Below are 23,563 nucleotides of genomic sequence, written 5' to 3'. Positions count from 1 at the left end.
AACCTGCCAAGTGTATTTTGATTAGATTTTCTGTTGGTTAGATCTTCTGTTGGCAAAGCTAATTATCATTTCGAAAACATTTTAATATGCTAACATTGCAAGATACAGAGTAAAAAAAATTCTTTAAAAATCTGTATTGTGATAGCCATTCAGAAGTTTTTCATGTTTCTACATGAAAACATGTAACACATAAGATACCAAATTTAGATAGTGTTCACTTGTGAAACAGCATCTTCACAAGTCATGTTTGTCTCCCATATCTAGTAAGGCTCAAAACTACAATATGCTGGCAAATACCTATAAACTTCCTGTTTAACAGCCATCACTAAGTTTAGAAGCTGTTTTTAATAAATTTCCCCCATTTTTCAGTTTCTGTAGTTGTGTCAGTACTGTAGTTTCTTTCTGTATGTTGAGCTTCTTAGACAGTCCTTTTGAGGTTTGGTGGATTTTGTTCTGCTTAGTTTTGTTTTTTAATCCAAGCCATTTAGTACAAAATTGCCAATCCACTGCTGACTTCACCTCACCTTTGAGAGAGCAGTTTACAAGAGATTTTTAGAGTGGCAGAATTCGGTTTTGGTTTTGCGGTATCTCCTTGCTAAATTCTCATGGGAAAATAAAAACTAATTTGTGAAATGTACCTATAAAGAAAAACATAATTAAAGCCTGATTTAGAATCCATAAAAGTCAGGGAAAGACTGCAAGTGAATTCATTGTCTTGGAAGCAAGTCTCTTGGGAGCATTTTGTTGCTGTTGTGTCATTTTGTATTGAAATATTTTTCAAAAATTCATCAGCAAAGAAGAAAGTTTTTTTTTTCCTGCAGTTTTTAGCACCAGAACATCACTTATTCCTTTATATCTTAAATCTATATTTACACCCCAGTAATACTTTGAGTACAAATATCTGTGTCCATTATGGTCCAATACTGTAGTTGTTTATAAAATGTTAACTCTATAGTGATTGGGTTGGGATTTTGGGTTGGGTGGTTTGGGGTTTTTTTTCCTTTGTTTTTGTTTTGTTTGTTTGTTTTTTGGAGTTTTTGATGTGCTGAATAAAACCATATATATGTATCTTAAATATTGGAAATTTCATTCCTATAATGTCACAAAGTAGTAATAGAATTTTAGCCACTCTAAGGACATGGATGTGCAAATTCAGTAATTTCAGCATCTATCAGGATAGTGGAGGGAGAGTGTAAAAAGTATAAATATCATCCTCCTACCCATACACAGTAGTTTCCAGATAAATAATACTAGATTTACGAACTCCTAGTAAGTTGTGTTAACCAAGAATTTCTGTGAGAAACATTGAATATAGGACAGCATCTAAAAAACTAGGAAATCATCCCCAAAGCTAACTAACAATTTGCTTGCCTAGTTTTCTGTCATCATATTTTCATTTCCTCATACTAAGTACACCTTTACCTATTTCTTGGAATGCCATCCACTTGAATGTCTAAAATTGTATTATATGTAACATCATGAAAATTTAATTAATATTCATTAGAATTTGAACATTTAATCTACCAGTATTATCATGTGGCTCTCTGTGTTCAGCCAAACCTGCTGTAGCTTTCTTGTAGAGCACTGTGTCTCCTCCTGAATGCAAACAGAGCTAAATTCCTCCTCTTTGCTGCACATCCTCTGCTCTTTGCCAGACAGGTTTCTGTTAGGTAGCAGCCATGCTGATGTGCACGCCCTGCATAAAATTTTCTTCATGAGATGTACACTCAGCTAACCCATAGATGCATCTGTCTGCCCTCCATGTCCTCTTTTCTATGTGAAGGAGGCACACATGCAGGCCAGAAGGGAGGCACACATGGCTTTCAGGACAGCAGAAGAAAAATAGGATGACAAAATACCAATACAACATTTCAACAAGAATAAGGGATTGTGACACATCACATTGACCACTGACTATGGTTTCTTTCTTTTTTACTTCAAAAAGTAAGCTCTGGTGGCTGTTTTGTTTCTCTTTTGCAGTCATCGCTAACAAACAGTGACATCATCTTTGTGAAACTCCATGCCCCTTGGGAGGTCCTGGGCAAATATGCTGAACTAATGAATGTAAGAATGCCTTTCAGGTAGGTGTAGCTGTATTTTGTCTCAACCTCCAAGGCCACACTATACTCTAAAGTTAATGTGATAATAACACCAAAATGCCTGTAGAAAAGCTCTTCTATAAGATACCACACATCTTTAGGAAATATAAATGGAGTTCCTTAGATACCACATGCATTGCTGTTTCTTGTTAAAACCTACAATTTCAGTACAATACTGGTTTGAGATTAAGATGGGCTGTAGCAGTGCAGCTTTTTTCATGGGGTATTCTGTCCTTAGGCCCTTTAACCCCTTCAATGCTGGAGCCCCCTGCATACTTGTGCGCTGCTGTTTTTTAAATGGACATTTCATTGAAATCAATGGGAGGTCAAGAAGATCCAGGTACGTAAGGCAGCACAGAAAGTGCATGTCTGTTTGACGTATCTGGTATGCACCTGTAAATTGCTTGTATAGTATGTAGTAAGTATCCCATAAATAAGTGTAAATAAGTATCTCATCTCATAGGAAAACAATTTAGGCTATGAATGCTTTTTTCTGTGAAGAAAATAGAGAACTTATATTAAATGCTACTGATAACCAGATTAATTCCACATTGAAATTCAAGTTCTTTTTATAATTGATTAAATACTGTTTGCATGTTGGGCTATGAAATTTTTTATGTAAAATATTGCTTTTACTCTGCTGGTTATCAGAACTCTTAAAGTAGCATAAAGACTTCCACTGGAACTGACCACAACCCATGAACTGAGAGGCCTTGGCTCTTCTTTCAATTAGCAGGGTTTGTAATATAAAACTCCATTGATTTTAATGGAATTACTCCTGAACAAGAAAAGAATCAGACCCAGAATATGCAACTAGTAGCCTTTGTAGGATTCCTTCTGTTTTTTCTTACCTAAGTATGAAAAATGCCTCTGATATGAGACACCCTGTAGCAGTAGAGAACTCATAAGAAAAAATGGATATGTATAAAGAACAAAATTGCAGGCTTCTTTTGTATTTATTTTGTTTTCATTTTCACAGCAAATCTTCAATTGTTCTTCCTTATGCCTTTATTGCTAAAGAGAAAATCCTGAAAGCAATCACAAATCATTGGAGGATAGGAATATTCTTTTTTTAAAGTGTTCCAGCCATAGAGACAATGCATTAGGCCAAAAGGGTGCCTTCTTTGACTTCTGTGGTATTCCTTGAGATGGACCTGTTCCAGCAGTGGAGTGAGGTCTCATGATTCAGAAGTACATCAGGAATTCTGAATTTAGTCATGGAGCAGCTTATTCTTTCCTGATCACTCAGCAGATAGCAAAGTAGGTGTCATACAGATTACATAGAAAGCTTTGAAAAACTGAGGTTTTCTTGACCTGCTCCAGGATCATGACTTCATTCTTTCCACCTCCATAGAGAGAGAATTTCTACAGCATTATTAGAGGAAATCATGGTAATTCACTAGTGACTGCTGGGCAGGTTCTTTAATTTTTTCTTAAAAACATCAGTCCAGTTTACCATTTCAAAAGAATTTTACAAAGTGTCCACAAGTCTAGATGGTGTGTTCCCAGATGCCTTTGTCTAAGCCCTTGATTCAAGAGCTGCTGATTGTTTATTGCTCCTGATTATGCAGGCTGGAATTGTGCAAGGTCCACACATCACTGAATGAAATCCTTGTTGTTTCAAAGCAGGAGGGAAAAAGTGGTGGATACCTCTGAATATTGGAAGCAAAACCAAGTGGATGGCATCTTCAGAAACACTTAGCTTTGACCGTTCTCTGCTGAGAAAGGTTGAGCAAAGCAAGATATTGAGTATATTGAGTAGAGCAAGATAAATAACACTGTCCAAAGAAGTCTGGCCGACAGGAAATAGTTTAAAAAATTTTACTTCACCAGCACGATATAGACTCTAATAACAAAAATGTTCAAAAGTTCTGAAAATTAACCTGGAATGCCAACCAAATTTTTTAATCATTTATAAAGCATTAGTGTTGTCTTAGTTTAGAGGACTTGCTTCTAAGGCACTAACAGCATTCCTACACTACATCTACTACAATACTTAAAACATGTGTGGTGTAAGCCTTCATTTTCCAGAAGTGGTACAGTTCTGCATTACACAGTGGAACCTCTCAGAATACACAGAAACCAGCTTGATTCAGCAATCACCTTCAGGGGATGACAAAGTCAGCCTTGGGAGGAGGAAATCAGAGTTTGGTCAGGCACCCAAATTTTCCAGAAAGGAGTATGATTCCCAAATCCACACTCAAGAGCCCTCAGATTTTCTTAACACTTGTGAAGATGCGATCTCTGTGCTGAAGGCAATGTGTCAGATCCTGGCAGCTGTGGTATGATAGGCATCTATGAGAAGAACAAGAGCAGCCAGCAGGGGAGTGGCCCAGGACATGGACGCCCAGTCCTAGATCTACACATGATGGCTGGGGGCTGCTCTGCACTGCAGGGCTGGTCAGGAGGCGGGTTGGGAGTGGGTTCAGCATGTGTCTGCGTGTGTCCCCTTGTCTGCTCACTTGCTTATCGTTTGCTCTCACACAAGCTTATTGCACTGACAACAGAAACCAGCCTGAATGAGGGGCAGAGGGAGCGGCTGCACACTTGGTGGGGCGCTGAGCACATGTGCATTTGCTTGTGTAGCCTATATTCTGTTTCAAGGGATGTTATCCCAACAGGAACCACAGATCCCGCTCTGTACTGCATGTGTTACAGTATATTGCAGCATAAGGTACAGCTTTCCTGGCTTTTCTAGAGATTCCCCCTTGTGTTTCACCAAATGCAGCTTCAATAACTCACTAGTAGATGTCATATAATTAATCCATACTTGTGTCAGTCCTATGGAATTCTTGCAACAGTTTATGAACTCTGAAATAGAAATGTCTTTGAATCTTCATCTTCCACACATGACAAATAGCAGAAAAGGAGGAGACAATGGGAAAATTATCATCTTCTGGCAATTCTAATGCCACCAGTTTCTGTGTGGCTTCCTGTGACGGTTCTGTTAATCTCTCTTCTAGTCTCTTCCTCCACCTCTTACAGGCTTCTGTCTTCAATCTCCTTTCCTTCCTTGCTAGTTCATACTGTAACTGACGATGGGTTTTCTTCTCGACTGGCTTCATTTTTGCTGTTCTTCCAGGAGAAAAATCTATTACCTGCATCGCCGATACAAGTTCATGAATAGGTGAGTACAGCTCTCATGCCAGTTTATGCTCATTTGAGCCAGTAACAAAACTAATGGTTAAAGTCAAGCAGGATCAAAAAGTTAATCAGTTGTGTTTGTAGAAATTATAAAGGGAGCGGTTACATACTAGGACATCTGCAAAAAAAAAACAAACAGAAGTTGCATTTTTAAGGCATCTGCATTGTGAAAGAAGCAATTAATTTCATCAGTTTTGCCTTTTTTAGGAATAAGAAAATATTTTTCAACTGATGGAGTCTTTAAAGAAACAGATGTTAGGGCAAATGCTTTACCTCTTTCTTTCCACGTAGCTCATTAGGGAGTTTCTCAGGGTTAGAGTACCACAGTTACAGGGGTTTTTCCATTTCCATGAACCCTGCTTACTTGTAATAGTGATGGCATTATTTATTTATTGTTTCCTCCATGGGGATGCTTAGTACTTTGTTGTTTGATAAAAAGCCAATGAACCAAGCTTGACAGATGTGTATTTTCCAAGAATCTTTGAAGTGCTTTCACTCAATTATTAAATACCTTTAAGGTTATGCTTGATGCCCAGGTTATGTCTGACTTCAAGCAATGAAGCTCTTTTCCTGCAGCAGTTTGCATTTTCTTTTTGATACCTTGGAAAACGAAATGAAAACATCTCCAAAATGCCTAAAAACTGTACAGACTTGGCAAAACCTGGATCATTTATATATCTACAATTATCTCTCTCAATTATCTCTCTCACTGTATGTGGCATTTAATGCTATGGTTTTCAAAGGGGTCTAGCCCCTAATCTACTCTTTTACTGAGGTCAGTGGAAATATTCCCAAGAACCTCTAAGAGAGAAAAATTAAATTTGAAAAATCAGCATTTTGGAGTAAACATCCGTACCATTTTGCACATAATGTCAATACATTTACATCCATGGAATGATCACTCTGCAGTATGAGCATATTAAAAAGCATTTTGGATATTAAGTTTTGTCACAGTGTACTGGTAACTTGACAGCACCAGCACTGATAGCACATTATGGAATTTGCCTTTTCATATTGGTAAGCACCAAATGAGCCCTTTGTGGAGTTGAGACATTTTACCCTTCTTTGGCACATGGTAATAAATGCGCACAAATCTTCTAAAACTTGTTGATGCTGCCCCAGTTTCCATTCTCACCTTACAATAGATACTATAGCAGCTGTTAGCTTTGGAATTGGTCTTGTGGAATGGCTGCTTTGACTAAAGCAATAGGTAGGAAGGAGAAGGTGACAGTTCCATCATTTATATGTGTTATACAAAGTTTTGCTTCACATTCATTTTCTTATGAGTCAGGATGCAATTTGAAGTCAGGATGGGAAGAGGTATGATCTTTTTCTGGTATTTAGTTCCTGAGTGATGAGAACACTAAATTCAGTTTTTATATTCAGGTCTATAAATAGCTACTTGAGGAAGAAAAGCTGTAACTGAATGGCCCCAGAGGGGAAAAATAAAATATGTTCAGCTTTATTTTCACTTATGTGAAACTTAGATATATGGCTTCAATAAAAGTATCTATTTCCTCTATTCATAGTTCAGTGTAGATTACAAGTACCCAAAGCCTTTCTTCATTTTTTGAGTTAATACAAACATTATGTTGGCACTTGCGCAAAATTTATTTTAGAGAGGAGTTTAGAGCAGGTCTCTTGCAACTTGTGAACCTGACTTGAATTTTCTCTATGAAAAATTCTGGTGATCTCAACACTTCAAATTACAAAACTTCCCTACTTTAAAGGAAAGGAGGGGTATCAGACACCTTATAGTACCTGCATCAGAGTTTAAATCTAAACTAATAAAACAGCTATCACCACAATATGCATAAAGTTCTATGAAAGCTGACCCACTCATAAAACTCAGTCTCAATTCAAAACCTTTTTTTCTTTTCCTAACTTTCCTTTGCAAAACGTTTCTATCCCTACCCTAATTTATGGTGAGAAAATAGTTTCTTTTAAATTTTTTGAGAAACTCTTTGTGTGAGTTAAACACAATATGTATCTTTAGAAAGAGGGTGCTGAGTAAAGACTAGGCTTAGAGAGCAGGGGCAGGATTGAAGTGGGAGACACTGTGGCAGTCTGTCTGTCTCTATGTCTATCTTTGAGGCACTGTGTGAAGCAGCTACCTCTTTATCACTCCATCACCCCATTGTTCCTGAGTAGGTCACATGTTTTCCAAACACCGTTCTCCTATTCAGCTGAGTGTGAGGAAAATGAGGCATGGATTAGCCTTGAAGAAATGATAAAAAATAGATTTTTAACACTTGTGTCTGTATTTGTTAGCAGCAACACCACTTTTTCAGCTTTTTCCTTTTGCGAGGTGATGCTGTAGAGTACAAAACCTGCACTGCTGACTGACGGCACTGTTGGAATGAGCTGGAGGAAATTTTAAAACTTGGTCATTTTTCTTTTCCAAGGAGATAACTAGAGGGGCTTGCTTTCCCTGCAGAAGGCTGTACTGCATGTTCTGTGCTTAGCAGTAAGGTTTTGCAACCTTCTCAGACCTGTTTGCCAGCAAGCTGACTGAGCATGCCAAGTAATCTGAGTCTTGGGAATGGCAAAGCACTCAAATTCTGGGTACACTCAGTGAGAAGCCAGCATGAATAATGCATTGCTGTAAGTGGGGAAAGCACTCAGTCCCTTTGTGCTGTGCTTGTGTGGTGTGATAAACCTGCAGCAGGCAGTATCTCAAATGTGCACATTGACTTGCAGCATGAATGGGAGAGGATTGCAGATGGGCAGGGGTGTTAATAGCTTAGAGAATTCAAACGAGTTTAATTAACAGGAATGGAACAGGATATTTAGAAAAACCCTCTTCCTAATTCCTCCTCCTTTTTCCATACCCAGACACAATAAGCCTGTTGAATATACACAGGGTTTACTGAATTTGCAGGAGAAAAACCAGAGGCCAAAGGACAGGCATTTCCCCCGTGGAAAACTCACTTTCCCTTGGCATTTCTATCTGCCTACACAGACTAGCTCAAGGCTGTCAGGATGCTGCAGCTGGAGAGTTACAATGGACCAGGCCCTTTAGAGCCCTGGGATCTGACATCTCATCTGCATTCAGCACAGACTTTTGCAAACCACCTCCTCCTGTGCTCAAACTGCTGGGTCAGTGCAAACACTGCCCATGGAGAGGTTATGGTTAGTTAAGTAATTAAATCTTATATTAAGTTTACGTGCATATTCCAGTTTTCCCAAACAGTCCTGATGATAAATTTGCACACATATGCAACATCTGGCACCCCTTGTCCCATCATGCTATTCCAGATTGGAAGTGCAGAAATGAGACTTAAACAGGTATGGCTGATGTATTTGCAATTTTGAAATGTGCCCATGTTTAAAAATAAGCATTGGCTTCCTTGTCCAATTTAGAACCTGGTGGAAGAAGGCTGAATATTCCAGGAAAAACTCTATGAATTTTAAATGAAAATACATAATATTTTCACATCACCTCCCCATATATTCAGCTGCCTGGATATGGGTTGTCTTCCCTCAAACTGGCTGTGCAGAGGTACCGGCATTTGCTGGTCTTAAGAGTTCTTATGTTGGCCGTTTCAAAAAAAAAAAAACCAAAAAACCCAAACAACTGCAAAAAAACCCCCCAGAAAACAAACAGCCCCACCAACCATATTTCCATTCCTTGAGTTTGTTTCAGAACTGAGCTTTAAGTTCAAAGGAAGTAAAGGAAGTAAATTCTTATCCTTTAGCTCCACTTCTGGAAACATTCATCCAGTGACTGAAGTATGGGCACACTCCATAATTTGTAGTCCATGATTTTTGCAGGGATCAGTGGTTAGGACTTGGAGCAGGAGACCCTGTGCTAAACATAGCTTTCTTAGGAGCTTTTCATTATAGCATTCTAGTATGGATTTGAATTTGGTTTAGATTTTCTTCTCCAATGAGCTCTGAACCTTCATTTCACTGTGTATCTTTGCATGAGTGCCCCTGTAGTTGAATGTGCCCTTTATCCAGCTCAATCACTGTTTGTTTTCACCTTCCAAATGTAAGAATCTGCGTAGCAGTCACCTGTTAGCCTGTACACCGAGAGTTCTGGTTTCATGGAGGTTGTAGGGTTGCAAGAAACAATGAAATGAACAAAGTAGCCTATTTTGTAATAGGATCAATTGCGAGGTAAGAATCCATATGGAGAGCAGTAATGGGCTGTAACTTGCTGGGTTTAGCTGCCAAAGATTTTTGTCACAATCTCCACTGTTCTAATGTTTAGATGTCCAAAATCTAATGTTGGTTAAGCCTGAATTTTAAACTAACTGAAAATGTGAGAAATAAAGATTTAGAGAACATGCCAAGCACTCACTGGGCTTAATAAGATTTATGGCAGCATGTACCATCAGCATTGCTTTTCTGATGAGACAAAATAAATGCTCCTCTGCAGAAAGCTGGTTATGAGTAATCGAGTTCAGCATATGTAATTTGGTCTGCCTCAACAAAAGTCAAACGACATTGCACCTTTCCTAGTTGTAAATATTCAGCATCCTGGTTTGACAACCTGTATTTCATAATGTAGTGAAAAAACCCATTATCACAAATGCTCATACTTATCATGTGCTGCAGGATCGAGAAACAGATAAGCAGGTTCCGAGGATGGTTGCCCAGAAAGCCAATGAAACTGGACAAGGAAACACTGCCAGATCTGGAGGAGAATGACTGCTATACTGCTCCATTCAGCCAACAAAGGATCCATCAGTGAGTATTCTATCATATCTCAGTTCCAAGGTGAAAACTTTTCTTTCTGGATTCACCTTGGAAAAAATTGATTTCTTTGTTCATGTCTTAAGGACTAGTGCCTTCATATTAGTCCTTTCTCACAAAAAGGGATAGAGAGCTGGTCTATGTTTCTATTAATTAAAGGTCCAGCTCAAAGCTAAGGAAATCAATGGGAAAGTTCCTTTTAATTCCCTGGAATTTCAATTACATCTTTAAAGGGATCAAATGTCTCTTTTCTCTCAGGCCAGAATTGCAGTTGTTCTTTTTCACTTAAAGATGTGATTAAACTTTTCTCAGCATTCCTTATGTCTTTAAGCATAATCAAAACTAGTCCTTCATCACTGATCGTTGAAATACTGATACTTGCATCTCATTCCTAGTTATGACTGTAGAACAAACAAAACTCTTAAGAAAACAGACAATGTCAATTTGATTGCACTTCTCTTTCAGTTTTATAGAAGCAAAACTCCTTTGCAAAATGGCAGTGTTCAGACAGTGTTTAGACCTAGCAGTGACACCAATAGCACCAGTGTTGGACAAATGTCAGAGAAATCACTTGGCTACAAGAAGCCTTTATTCCCTTGCAAAATGCAGAGCAGAAAAAGTCCCACATAGCTTTCATAACTCGAATGAAATTTAAGGGATGTCAAATTTTTAATGTCTTAAGGGTTACAGTGTTTGTGATATGGGAAACAGTCACTGAGAGCAAAACCACAAAGATTAGGCAGCACTGTTGAGGATACTAAAAGAAGACAGAGAATGAATTATAGGTCACTGAAAATTCTGAAATATGTGGTTTTATTCAGGGAGAAGCCAGGTTGATAAAGCTCTGAAATACCTCATTTTGAATGAATAATTTTTCAGGGATTTGATTTACTAGCTGCAATAAAAATGAGTAAAGTAAACCTCTGCCACAAATGGCATCTTTCCAAATACAGCAGAAAAACAAGAACAGGTGCAAACTCCAGGGAAATTTCAATAGAAGTCTGTTTGATACAGAGATGGGTCAGTTATTGTGCCCTGCAAGAGGAAGAGTAGGTGCAAATTAGTTTGAGAATAGACTAGTAATAATAAAAAACTAATAAATTGGGATGTCAGCATTAATGTTTTTATTACCAGTAATATTAACTGCTAACTTCCCTTAAAATTACTGCACATAGGAAAGGGGTTGGTAGTTTGTTCTGAGAGATGTTTTTGTGGCTGAAAGGGGGATTGACATTTATGAAGAGTATTTTTAGAGTTGGTTTTTTTTTCATTCTTCTGCCTTGCTCATGTTCATGTTGGTAAACTGGCAGGAGAGTTTATAAGTGTTAGTTTCATTAACACTCCTGCTGTTGTCTGACGCTTCTTTTACGTCATGGCAGGCTTGGAAATTTTACTCCATGGCAGTCCTGATATTTTCTCCTTAGCTTTCTGTGTGTAGTCTTCCTATCCTTTTGTGTAGGACTTATAAAATGTTGGCTGAGCTGGCCTCCTCTTCCCAAAAGATGTTGGCTCTGACAGCAATGGTGTTCCTATCGTGCTTCAGCCTGTTCCTTGTGCCTGGCTTGTTTTGTTTCACTAGAATTTTGAAATACAATGACTTGTTCAATATTTTTCTACTGAGTTGCATGCAGGTATTTCAAATTTTTAACCCAGAGACCCACAATATTGTTTTAGCAATGTGAAGATAGATGATCACTGAAATTCTTGAGATGCTGAAAAGGAGAATTGCCATCTACAGTAATGTTACAATAATTTAGCTTGAGTTTTGCCAGTGGTAAGAAAAGTCCATCCATTTTGATATTTGGGATAGGTAAGGATTTGCTAGAGTGCTCTCACCATATGACCAATACAATGTAATTATACTGGAGGCTACAAACTTGTCATGGGTAGTTACTTGTGGACTTCAGTGTTCCAAGAGCACATCATCCTACAGTCTGGAAGAGCAGTGACAATCTCTCTCCTACTCCTGGGGCCTTTAGCTGTGACTGTGCCTCCTCTTCCGCCACACAGTAGTGCCAAAACTGATTCAGAGAGAACAGGTACAGGACAGGAGAGATCCCAGTACCACAGCAGTGTTCAGCTAGGTGACCTCAATGTTAAGACTTTTCATTGAACATATGGCCATTTTTGAGCAAAGCAAATGTTTGTAACTCGTTCACTTCTTGAAGTCCTCAGAGGATGCAGAATAAATGCAAGTTTTTTGGTCCTTTTGCACTGTATTAAGGTGGTAGCTGAAAAATGCCACTAGTGTCTGCTTTTGGTCAGAACTTATGTACAGATTTGAGTCTTAAGTTTATAGTAGAAACCATAAAATTTTCCTGCCAATCTAGAATCCTAAGTGAGAGGAAGAGATGAGTGAGAAGTACATTCAACTATTCTTTGAAAAATACCCACAGGAGCCTAAAATATATAATCAGTCTTTTAATTACACTGATGAGGATTTTTCTGGCTATTGTACAAGTATTTCTGGAAAGCAAGATAGGTACTTCTGGCAGTTGAAAATATTTTTGATTTCTATGTTGTCATAAATTACTGTTTATCCAAGACATGCTTAATGAAGACCATGAAGTAAATCACTCAAAATTACAACCATCTTGAAAGCATAAAACTCCATATCCTTAGTTTTCAGATAAGGTCTCCATGGCCTCGCACTAGATTTTGCCACATATCCTACCTGGAGGCTGCCAAATTCTTCCTATTTTCCTGGTTTTATGTGCTTTGCATTTTCTAAAATATTATGCCTTAAATATTCATATGAGCTTGGCTGCGTTTGAAATATTGCAATTTGGGTCTAAAATTCCTTATTTCTTCCTTTCTTCATAGCATCAGATGTCTTTCATGTCACCAAAGAACAGGCAGTTTATCTTTTGTGATCTAGCCACAGTTTCCACATGGAGGGCTCCAGTCTGATACAGATTTTATAACATTATCTGAGTGGACATAGACACTTCATTTGTGATAGCTTCTTTTTAAAAGTATGGAAAGACAAATAACTGACAATACTTCCAATTCAATGTCTGGGGAGGAAAATAATTAAGAAAAAAAAGCTTACCAGGCCTTATTTCCATAGGAAATAGTATTTTAAAAATATTGATGTACAAGGAGTGTGTGCAATTTTAGTAGATCATATCAATAGACTTTTTCTTTCTTGCATTTTTTTTCCCATTCAGATGGAAAAAAGCCCGATGTGGAGAAATTCACTTTTCTAAAAAAAATTAATTTTGTCTTAAGAGGCACAGCTAGCCATCTGTCCTTCGTCCAAAACTGGCAAAGAAGAAAACACAAGAATGACATGTGTGACATGTGCCTATAACGTTTGCAGCACAGCTTCAGGTTTTCTTTTAAAGGCATTGTGGCATATTTCATAGGGTATATCCCAAATTTGTCAGTACAAGAGGAGACCAAAATTCATCTTATTTCTTAAGTAATAGAAAATCTCTTTTTTAGAGGAAAGAAGTTCTGCCAAGCACTTTTTTTTTAATTGTGTGGAATACAAAATTATTATTTTCAAGATAGACTTCTGAGTAGTGTCTCGTTTTTGCAGCCACAGCTTGGAAAAGGCTGTGCTTATACCCAAGTATTTCTTCTGAAAATTATTCATTACAAGACTGCAGAAGATGTGAGAAATGTTTACCATTAGACACACACAGTTGTTCTTCTACTGCATCTTAGTTATTTCATGTAGTCAGCTGCTAATCACTTGGGAATAGTAACAGCAGCAATTAGCTGCAATTTCTGAGATAACTGTACACTAGCTAGGAAAATATGTTAATTGCTGTTTAGAGATTTCAAACTCTGTATCAGGAACTATTTCCCCTTTGTTTTATCTTTCAAAGGCAATAAACTCTCTGATTAAATATTAATCTAATATATAATTGAATAACCACTTAAAATAAATATTTATTACTTAGTGAAAATAAGATTAAAAATTTACTCAATTAGGAGGACTAGGATAGTAACTTGATTAATTAAGTAAAAAATGGCTCTGCATACCAGAGGTTAATAGAGTTCTTCTCATTTGTATTATGTCCCCTTGTGGTGCATAAATCTTGCATTTTTTCCAGATTTCCAAGAAATGTGTCTCTCAAGGTGGAGGTGCTTTTCAAGCTTTTTTGACATTTAAATTCATCTTAACAAAGCCCATCTCTACCAAGATGGTTTGTGCCCATGTTCCCTTGAGCCCCCTCACCCCAGAATCATGGATGGATCAGGGAGCTGCTGGAACTGGAGACGTGGCACAGGGCTGCATGGACACTTACTTGTTTTGAACCAGGATGGTCATTCTGGTGTTTAAATACATCTACAGTATAATAACTATTCACTTTTTAATGGCTTTTTATAAATGGGGAATCACAGTTTTGCAAATCCTGCTCTCAAACAAATCTTTGTGCTGCCAAACTTGGACATGCCTTGCAATGGGTTTTTTATTCCCTCTGATTCTGGAAGTTTTAATTGCATGAAAAATAGAAGGAAGCAGGGCATCCCTGAAAAGTACAAAAGACCTCCTCCTTCTATCTCAGGTGAATATTTCTAAGAGAACTAATTTAAATTAAGAAGCGATCAGGGGAGAAGATTGATCTGGGGCAAAGGCAGAGGAAGGTGGAAGAGAGATTCAGCACTTTCATGAGTTTCTATTTTACTTTGGCAGTTTTGAGGCTACGGTGCCAAATTGGAAACAGAGAGAGCCACTACAACATTCTTCGTCCCAAACTGACCCTGTTTTAGGCCCTGTATGATATGAAAACCCCCAGCTAACCATTAATAAAAATGTCCTTTTACATAAACAAGGCAGTTAGCTGCAGCCTTAAAAATAATGCAAAATGGAAATCAGCAAGTGCTAATAATATAGCCATTTTCAAACAATAGAGTGGAGAAATGTGTGGTATTATTCTCAGGGGAATACTGCAGACTCACATTGTTGCTGTTACTACAGCTGGTGATTTACTTTCTCTATGTTAAACGAGCTAAAAACCTGCCATTACCTCAGCCAACAACAGGCTGGCTGTTGGCTCTGTGATTTACCTGGGAGTACAGAAGGTTGGGCATTTTTCCTGTGCTAAGGAATACACTACTCACATAGAGATCACTACTTCCAGCAACATCTGTGCTCTTAGTTTGTACTGCTTCCAGCAGAAGGCAATTTTATATATGGTGAGTGCCAGACTGTTTCAGTGTCTGTGGACCCACAGTGCAAAGATACACATGGATATGTGCATGCATCCATGCTCCCTTTGTGCCTTTGTCACCAGGCCACAGGTGTTCAGATTTCAGCTTTTTTTATGTTGCCACTAAAGCAGAAAACAGCCTTTTCCTGCCTTTTGCTTTCCCAAAATATAAATAGTAAAATAAAGCAAGAAAAGTAAACCCACCTTTTTTCAAATGTGTATTCAAAGATTCAAGAGCTAAATTTGCCCTTTAAGGGTTGTACAAACCCTTGTGCAAAATTACCAAAGACAATGTGTGAACAGGAATTCATTGGTAATTTTTTCTTGGTTGAATTTGCACTAATTTGGGGTATTTTTTTAGACAACAGTTGGCTTTGCTGTGCTTTGCTATCCACAGAAGGATAGTTTGAAATTTCCAGTTCACAGTTTAGTTAAAAAGGCTACAAATACATCCTCAAAGCAATTAACCCTCACTGACTCTTCGAGTCTCTTACAGCATAAATGTAAGAGCAGTATTTCCAGAATGACATTTTTGAAAGGGACTTTAATTAAGGATCAACTCTGGAAGCTTTCCTTCCAAAAGTACTCTTATTATCTTCCTTGGGATTTTCCTTTTGAGTAAGGATAGCTCACACAAATAAGGCTTACAGGACCAAGTTAATGATTATAGCAGTTGTGGAACAAATCACTGGCTTTATCTACCTATACATTAACTTCACAGGTAAAAGAATTATAATGTATTAATCCTTACTTATTTTTTGTCTTACAAATGAGGTGACAAAATGATGAAAACCATCGGTGAAGAGTCTCATAAATAAAGTCTAAACCCTTACTGAGCCTGAAAACAAGCTGTATTCCTCTCATGAATATTCAAATCCTTGTGCATGTTGAAAATCTAACAAGGGCAGCAGAAGTAGAACAGCTGAGGAAATTCTTCCACCTAAAAGCAACAAGGGTTAAAAAACTTGCTAGAAAGCCTCTGCTTTATACAGTTCATAGCTCAGTAATGTCTGATAAATGTTTATGTGTACCTAGTTTGAAATTGTCTTCAGCTCTGGCCCCTGTGAACTGAAATTTGAAGTGTGAGATTTTTCACAGACTGAGAAAATCTTTCTTCTCTGAATTCTTCATTGGATGCTGTAGAACATGAAATAGCTTTGATGGTCATTCTGTGAATATGGATTTACCACCCACATTCAGAAATAAGACAAACTGAAGCAAAAAAATTTGGGGGGAAGAAATGTCCGTGAAGCATGGGAAGATGGGGTGGTGGTTGAAAGGGGTAAGCCCTACACTGAGCTGCCTGATTCTCACCTGACAAGAGCAACTCCTCTGACTTTTGAGGGAAATTGAAACCTCCCTGACATTGTTCCAATGTATAAAACCCTATGACTTTTATGTTCAAAAATAAATGAGGATTATATTTTAAATGTTATTACATGCAATTCTCTCCCAAAATAATGATATTGTTAGGGATGGTCCAGGACATCCAGAGGACTCATTTCTGCCACTACTTTTTCACCTTTGCTGAACTCTAGCATCTCTTCTTTATCCATGTCTTCATGAATAACATTGGAAAACACTCAAGGGCATGTTTTTGACCCACTCTGATCATGCTGAGTCCTTCCTCTCCTCACCCCCTCCTGCCCTTACTGGCACAAGACTGGGCAGGGCAGAACCTCTGCAGCTCATATTCTCACAGGTGTTTTAGGACTGCTTCAGCAATTCTGGAACAGGGAGAGTTCTTCATGGCAGTTCTCATACTGAGGTGTTTACATCTGCTTCACAGACACCTCTGGTTATTTCTTCTTGCCCATGGGAGATCAAAAGCTATAATAACACAATTATTAAGTTTGCAAATGAATGCAAATTACCGAAGTGTTTCTTTAAACAAGTGATTATTTCTTTGTTTTTTAGAGTTCCTGTAATCCCTGATTTTTGCCTTTTTGCATTCATGACTCATGAAAATAGAAATTCTTAAATATAAACAAAACTATTAAACAAGTTCTTCAGAAAAGATGTTGAAATGGCTATCTCTAGTTGCAGTATGAGACAGTTGTGATAACAGATGAGCAAAATAACCTTGTATTACAAGGAAAATAAATTCAGGTGTTATCTGGTTCCATGTTGCAGGTTTCCCAGATAAGGTGATCCAATTCGCAGTTGAATCCTACAAGAACTCGTCAGAATGACGAGACAAGCTAAGTCAGAATGAGAATTACTGTGCTGTTTTGATATCTGTGAAGTTATCTTCACAGTTCTTTAACTGTCTGGGAGGTGGGGTCTTGGATAGTCAGGCAGTAAAAGAAAATTAAATAAAGAGCAAAAATTTCTAAACATTCATTTCTGTTTTACTCCTGCCTTTTGATTTGTTTCTGCTCCTACACAAACAGCCTAATACAGAGTTCCAGCTTCAGCTGAAAATAACACTGTTCTACCTGCTTCACAGTTTAGATTTTATAAAATATAATTCCTATCAGCATTAAGATTTACATGAATACAGTATGTTTTTTCTCTCAAAATAATTTTGGTCATTATTTTACATACTGATTACTTTCAACTGAATTTGATACAGGCGTAGGTGTAGCAGTAAAGATAGATCTTTATATCCACATATCTTTCTGTATCTGCAAGATAAGCTCTGTCTTACATACCTTTTGAGTAACAGCAGCTTGAAATAGAATAGTGGCCCCAAACTGTTCCTATACAGAAAAGGCGATGGACAGTGGACACCAATTGCATTTGCTGTTTGGTACCAGCCCACTGGTAAATCAGCATGCATGTGGTGGTCAGCCAATATGCATAAATCTAATTACTTTTGATAAGTACTGTAGGGCATGAGTAGGACTTAGGGAATAGCAGGGAAATGTGAGGAAGCCAGATGCACTGAGTACAATAGTGAGTAGAATGTAGACACAGAAATGGCCTGTGAGTATCTGGGGTGAAGTGGCAAAGGAGACATGAGATAGTGATCTCTAGAAAACCAGGTTTTATTACTTCTGGTGCTCTTGGAGCAATTTGTCTTACATACCTTTACTTTAGGATTTTTTTTTACTGTCAGCCTTTGAAGCAGAACATAAGGAACTTATGTACACATTGTATTGTATTGAAAATTCAGCTGAGAATTTTGATAATAAAGAGGGAGCTCATGAAGTTCTCAAAGTCCAGAAGTTGGACTCCTTGTTTTTCAAAATTACTGTGGAGGTGCAAAGCTGTATATTATTTCCCATAGGTAAAGATTGATTCTGGAAAAAAAAAATTTAATTTGGGTAAAATTACCTGAGGGGAAAACTGAGAACTGAATCTCACATTGTGCAAAAGAGGAGGTGAAGTGAATCCACGCCAAGCTCCTGATTAAGGTGATCTCATTTAAGGTCATATTTGTCTAGTGTGCTTTCGTACAGACTCATCTCTCTATGACACCTCTGTGACCTTAACATTTTATTTATCAGTTTATTCAATTCTGCAGCTCTTCAAAAACACAGATGAGGAAACCAATATTGCCTGCTATCCACAGGGTTCGTTGGGTCTTTCAAAATTTATTCCATCTAACGTATTGAGCATAGAACCTATATTCATACTTAACTTGATAAATGGCCTCTGAGAGCTAATTTTCTACTACATTTTAGCTTCCAGGTCCAAATGTAGGAGTATATGATACTTTCAATTTCTAACATAGTATTCAGTAACAGTTTTCAGTAAGAATAGTTTGCCAAGTAGATGTTTCCAACTGACTCTTAATGGTAAAGCATAACAAAAAAGCCTGGAACAGATGTGAAATCCTACTGCTACACTTACAAAGATATGTTTTTGCAATTTTCTGTGCAAGAATTTTGTAGTTTTTAGTGAATTATCTAAAAGTGATGCATATCATAATGAATACTTAAATATCTTCTATCTTTTACCAGATTTCTCCACGTAATTCTTTGTAAGAGAATGAATAGTGTTACTGACAGCATCTCACCTGGCTACTCATCTCTTAATCAAGTGACTTTTATCCTCCCTGCACTTGCTTACATACTGTAGATTTTTAGAGTGCTAAAGAAAGTAATGGAAATAAATATTTGTCTTAAATGTGCTGTTACATATTTCTGAGATGCCCTTGGTTTTTATTTTCATGTAGCTTCATAATACACAACAAAGATACTTTCTTCAATAATGCTACAAGAAGTAGAATTGTACACCATATCTTACAAAGAGTGAAATATGAAGAAGGGAAAAACAAAATTGGTAAGTACTGAGCAATGTCCTTTAAATATGTCTTTAAAAAAAGAAAGGAGAAGTCTGCCTGGCCTCATAACAGACTCTTTTCCTTCATTTTTTGATCACCTCGGTTTTGACTTTTTCCATCTACCCACTGCTGTGGTAGGGGCTTTGCCTGGAAGATGGGATCATCTCCCTGTAATATTAGTCAGCTTTCACAGGCATGTCATCACATGGGATTTATCACTTCTGCAAGGGAAGAGGCTGATTTAAACATGAAATATTAACAGATTAGGAGCAGTGAAGCAGGGAGACTCATGCAGGAACACCTTTATTGTTTCATTAAAATGTGCTTGGAAGGATGGCAAGATTTGTGCTGCTCTACATCTCAGGCCACAGGGCTTCTCCCTGGGTACCTATCCATCCCTAAGGGAGAAAGAGGACTCTGTATCTCTGGTGTTGCTGTAAGTCAAAGGGAGTTCACCACTGATGTCTTCAGTGCAAAGAATGCTATACATAACTGTGGCTTCATTTTCAATTCGTGAGTGGAGTGGAAATTTGGAGTGGCACACGTGCAGGTCCAGGAGAGCAGGCAGTGACATAGGAGGGATAGAACATGAAACAGTGGCCACCTTCTGCCAAATCATACAGAGCACATACAGCTTGAGTACCACACAGAGACAAATGTAGAGCCAATTTCCATAAAACTCTGCAGTCTATTTCATTTCCCTGCTGTTTAAACCTCACCTTTCCTGAAGAGGAAGAGCAATATCCCAGAACTTCACTTCTTTCTTTCTTCCTCAGCTGCTGGGATGAGGGCAGCAATAGTCCTGAGCTGAGCTGATGTTGCATCTTGCCCAAACACCTGCAGTTCCTGCCTACCTAAAGATCCCAATCTCTCTCACATGTCAACTTGTGCTGCACCTGAAGTGAGCACAACCTTGCACTGATCACTGGGCAGGGCAAAGCCCAGCTCTGCTGTACAAGTTTTACTTTTCTGACAGAGACATTGGAAGAAAATATATTTTGCCAGGCAGATAGTGATGCTACCAGTGAAAGTGTTATTCATGTTGACTTAATACTTCTCATTGTTGTGTTCTTGCTGCTGTCTGTCCCCTGTGAATTAGGAAAGGAATCAAGATGCTATACCTTCTCTGTGTCAATAGGGTTCAAATACCTTCGGGTTCTTTGTGTGGCTATTTTGTTTTGCATTGCCTGGTAACAGCAGAGTCCTATTTTAGAGATTTTCCAAGTGAAAAGCACCAACACCTCAGCAAACATTATTTCTCCAGGCTCTGATTAAAGAGGGACATGGCCTGAATCAGTGGGTTGTATGGTTACTTTTTTGTGTCACATAGGAATGATTTTATTTTCTGGTCTTTTAATGCCGCAACCTGTCTTGTTTCTTTCTGTCCAGCAACTTTCATAAGGCACAAGCTGAGCAAAATTTAAAAAGTTGTTTTCATATGGAAATTATGAGTTTCTATTTCTTTAGTGGTCTGCAATTCAAAAATGTCAAGACCTACCCTGAAGATTTTAGCTCCCAAGATATGCAGCCTTTCATCTAAATAGCTTTGTTAGACCATGTTTAATAAGGTCAAACTTTAAACCTGGTGTAAAGTCTCCAATTTCGCTGAAGTTACACTAAAGATGGATTTGGCAAATGAATCTTTAAGCCTCTAGCATAATAAATTATAGATTCTGATTAATATTTGAACAAGTCTTTCTCTGTATTATTTCTTAGTTATCAAAATCTATAGAAGATTAATTTTTCTACGTATATTGTGTACTCTCAATTGGCTTTCATCGTCATTTAGCCAGTTTATGAAAATATATTTTGCTTTTTACTTCGCTATTTTTCTGCTCCAATTGGTAAATAATTGAATATTTTTGGTTCTCAGGTCTGAATCGATTGCTCAGTAATGGCTCCTATGAAGCTGCATTTCCTCTTCATGAGGTATTTTGCTCTTTTTTTTTTCCTTTTTGAATGGACATTTCCCTCAAAATGAATTCTTAATTGTGTAATTATTTATCCTTAACCTTATTAATGTCTGCCTCTGACGTCCTTCCATTTAGCAATGCTTCTTTCCTTAGGGAAAAAATAGGGGTATTTCTTGCACAAAGAGATGAGTAAAGAGAGTTGTTCCAGATCTGTTCTGTAAGAACTCTTGGAGTTGATAAATCAGTATGCTTTCAGAAAAGTAAAACATCACACTCTGGGGGCCTTTTTTGAGATTCTCCAAAGATTCTCTTTGCATTTATAGGCTATGACTTGAATATAATCTACTATAAATTTCTTAGTAAGAATATTCTCAAATCTTAGTGACATCAGTTGATTTTTTTTTAATGCCATATTTAGCTTTTGGGGCACAAATATGTAATTTGCATAAAATGTGTTATCTATGCTGCTAGTAAGAGAGAGATTTCTTAAATATTCTTTTTTGCTGGTGTTATTCATTAATGTCCAGATTTGTATTTTAGGGAAGTTACAGAAGTAAGAATTCAATAAAAACCCATGGAGCAGAAAACCACAGACACCTGCTCTATGAGTGCTGGGCTTCCTGGGGAGTGTGGTATAAATACCAGCCCCTGGATCTTGTAAGGTAAGACTTACCTGCTTTTGCTATGTCACATTAGAGATGCTTTGAGCACAGGTTGTTTCACTTCTGACAAAACCATGAAAAGCTTATTTAATTCATGTGGTCTTTAAAACCTGATCCTGAAGTCATGGGAAACCATTTGGTTCATGGTGACACTACATCCAAAGAAATATTTATAGAGGAGTTTGTAGAAGGCAAAAGAAGTTTCCTTCCAGAGCTTCCTAACACCATAATTTGTAATGAAGTGTTTACTGAATATTTAAGAGAAAAAAAAAAAAAGGAAGAGAAGGATCTGTGGAGGCTGGATATACTTGATTAGACATCTGTTCACAGGAGGAGTTCTTCCTCCTTAGAGCATGGCTTTGGTGAAAGATAGGCTCTCACCAATTAATTCTTCTTCATCCAAAAAGCAGCCACAGAATGAGCTCTGGATGAAGTTTCATGATGCTTAGAAATGGCACAGAGCAGAGCTTACAGTTGCTGAGTGTGCTACTGTGTTCAGCAGCACTAGTGATGGAAGTCTCCTCTGTACCACTGCCCTTTAACTCAGACCAGCCACATCTCCACTGTCCCAATTTTTATTCATCTTGGAAGTAGTCTGCAAAGAAGAAAACACTGAGAAAGCTGAGATGTGATTCCAAGTTCTTACACTCCCTTAAAATAATGTTTTCAAATAGCCTTGCATGCATTAATAGAGGATTACATAGTTCTTGTGCATATAGAGAGAGCCAGAGCCTTTACTGATCATGATGGCACAACTATTATTGGACAGTAATGGGCTTTTTCTACTTGAAGAGAGGAACATGGAGCTACAAGGGCCTGTTAATAAAGTCTTCAGATGTATCAGGAGCACTGAAGATACATTGACCATCAGGAAGGGTCATCTACAACATTCAATTGGTCCAGCTTATTAACTGCCTCTTTCATAAATCCTGTAACTAATAGAAAACTTTGATTTATTCTCAAAATTGTTTCCAGACGAAAGATTTGTAGAGGGTAGCCCTGGAGACAGACAGTGTTACTGATTAAGGTCATATAAAACCTATCCATTTCATAAAACAGAGAGTTTCATTTCCATGGATAAAAAGCTAACCAAGAAATACAATAAAATTTTTACTGAGTCATATAATTTTTCAATGCTTCACAAAATAATTTATTAAATCTCATCATTTAATCCCAAAAGCTTTTGATTTCTTTTTTTAATACACTGGATAGAAATTTGGATTTTTTGTCAAATTACACAATAGAAATCACTGATTTATGGAAGAGCCAACAGTTATACTGAAGGGGTTTTTGGCTTTTAATTTCCCAGTACACAACAAGATATTATTATCACAGTACAAACAACTTATCTCTACAGAGTTTTATAACCATTTTTCCATAGTGGTCAAGGCTACTGTTCTTTATCACTTCTTGTTTGTGAAAGTTTATGAGGCAATGCCTGAGGTTTGGTTTAATATGATGATCAGGCATCTGAAAGGTTTGTGAAAGTATGACAATAAATGGTAACAGAATAAGCAATGTTGGAGATATGATTATTCTAGACCTTGGTAGCAGCCTTCTTGCATAGCCTGGGTTTAAAGTCAAAGATTTTTAAAGAAAGTTGATTTTTTCATCAGACAGATTTTTCAAAATCTATTAAAAAAAACCA

At 37.6% G+C, this 23,563-nt stretch overlaps 1 protein-coding gene across 1 annotated transcript in view; it reads left to right on the top strand.

Annotated features, from left to right (window-relative positions):
- Window positions 1-23,563, top strand: part of ANO4 (anoctamin 4) — a 118,929-nt gene that overhangs the window by 49,054 nt on the left and 46,312 nt on the right. The window contains exons 5-11 of the mRNA XM_030959882.1: window positions 1,981-2,081; window positions 2,338-2,439; window positions 5,182-5,226; window positions 9,807-9,938; window positions 19,233-19,339; window positions 21,214-21,269; window positions 21,794-21,915. Of these exons, the coding sequence (XP_030815742.1) occupies window positions 1,981-2,081; window positions 2,338-2,439; window positions 5,182-5,226; window positions 9,807-9,938; window positions 19,233-19,339; window positions 21,214-21,269; window positions 21,794-21,915 (665 nt within the window). The remainder of the gene's footprint in view (window positions 1-1,980; window positions 2,082-2,337; window positions 2,440-5,181; window positions 5,227-9,806; window positions 9,939-19,232; window positions 19,340-21,213; window positions 21,270-21,793; window positions 21,916-23,563) is intronic.

The sequence above is a fragment of the Camarhynchus parvulus genome, chromosome 1A (assembly GCF_901933205.1).
Source record: "Camarhynchus parvulus chromosome 1A, STF_HiC, whole genome shotgun sequence".
Classification (NCBI taxonomy): domain Eukaryota; kingdom Metazoa; phylum Chordata; class Aves; order Passeriformes; family Thraupidae; genus Camarhynchus; species Camarhynchus parvulus.
The sequence above is the reverse complement of the archived record's forward strand: the minus strand, read 5'-3'. Positions and strand labels throughout refer to the sequence as shown.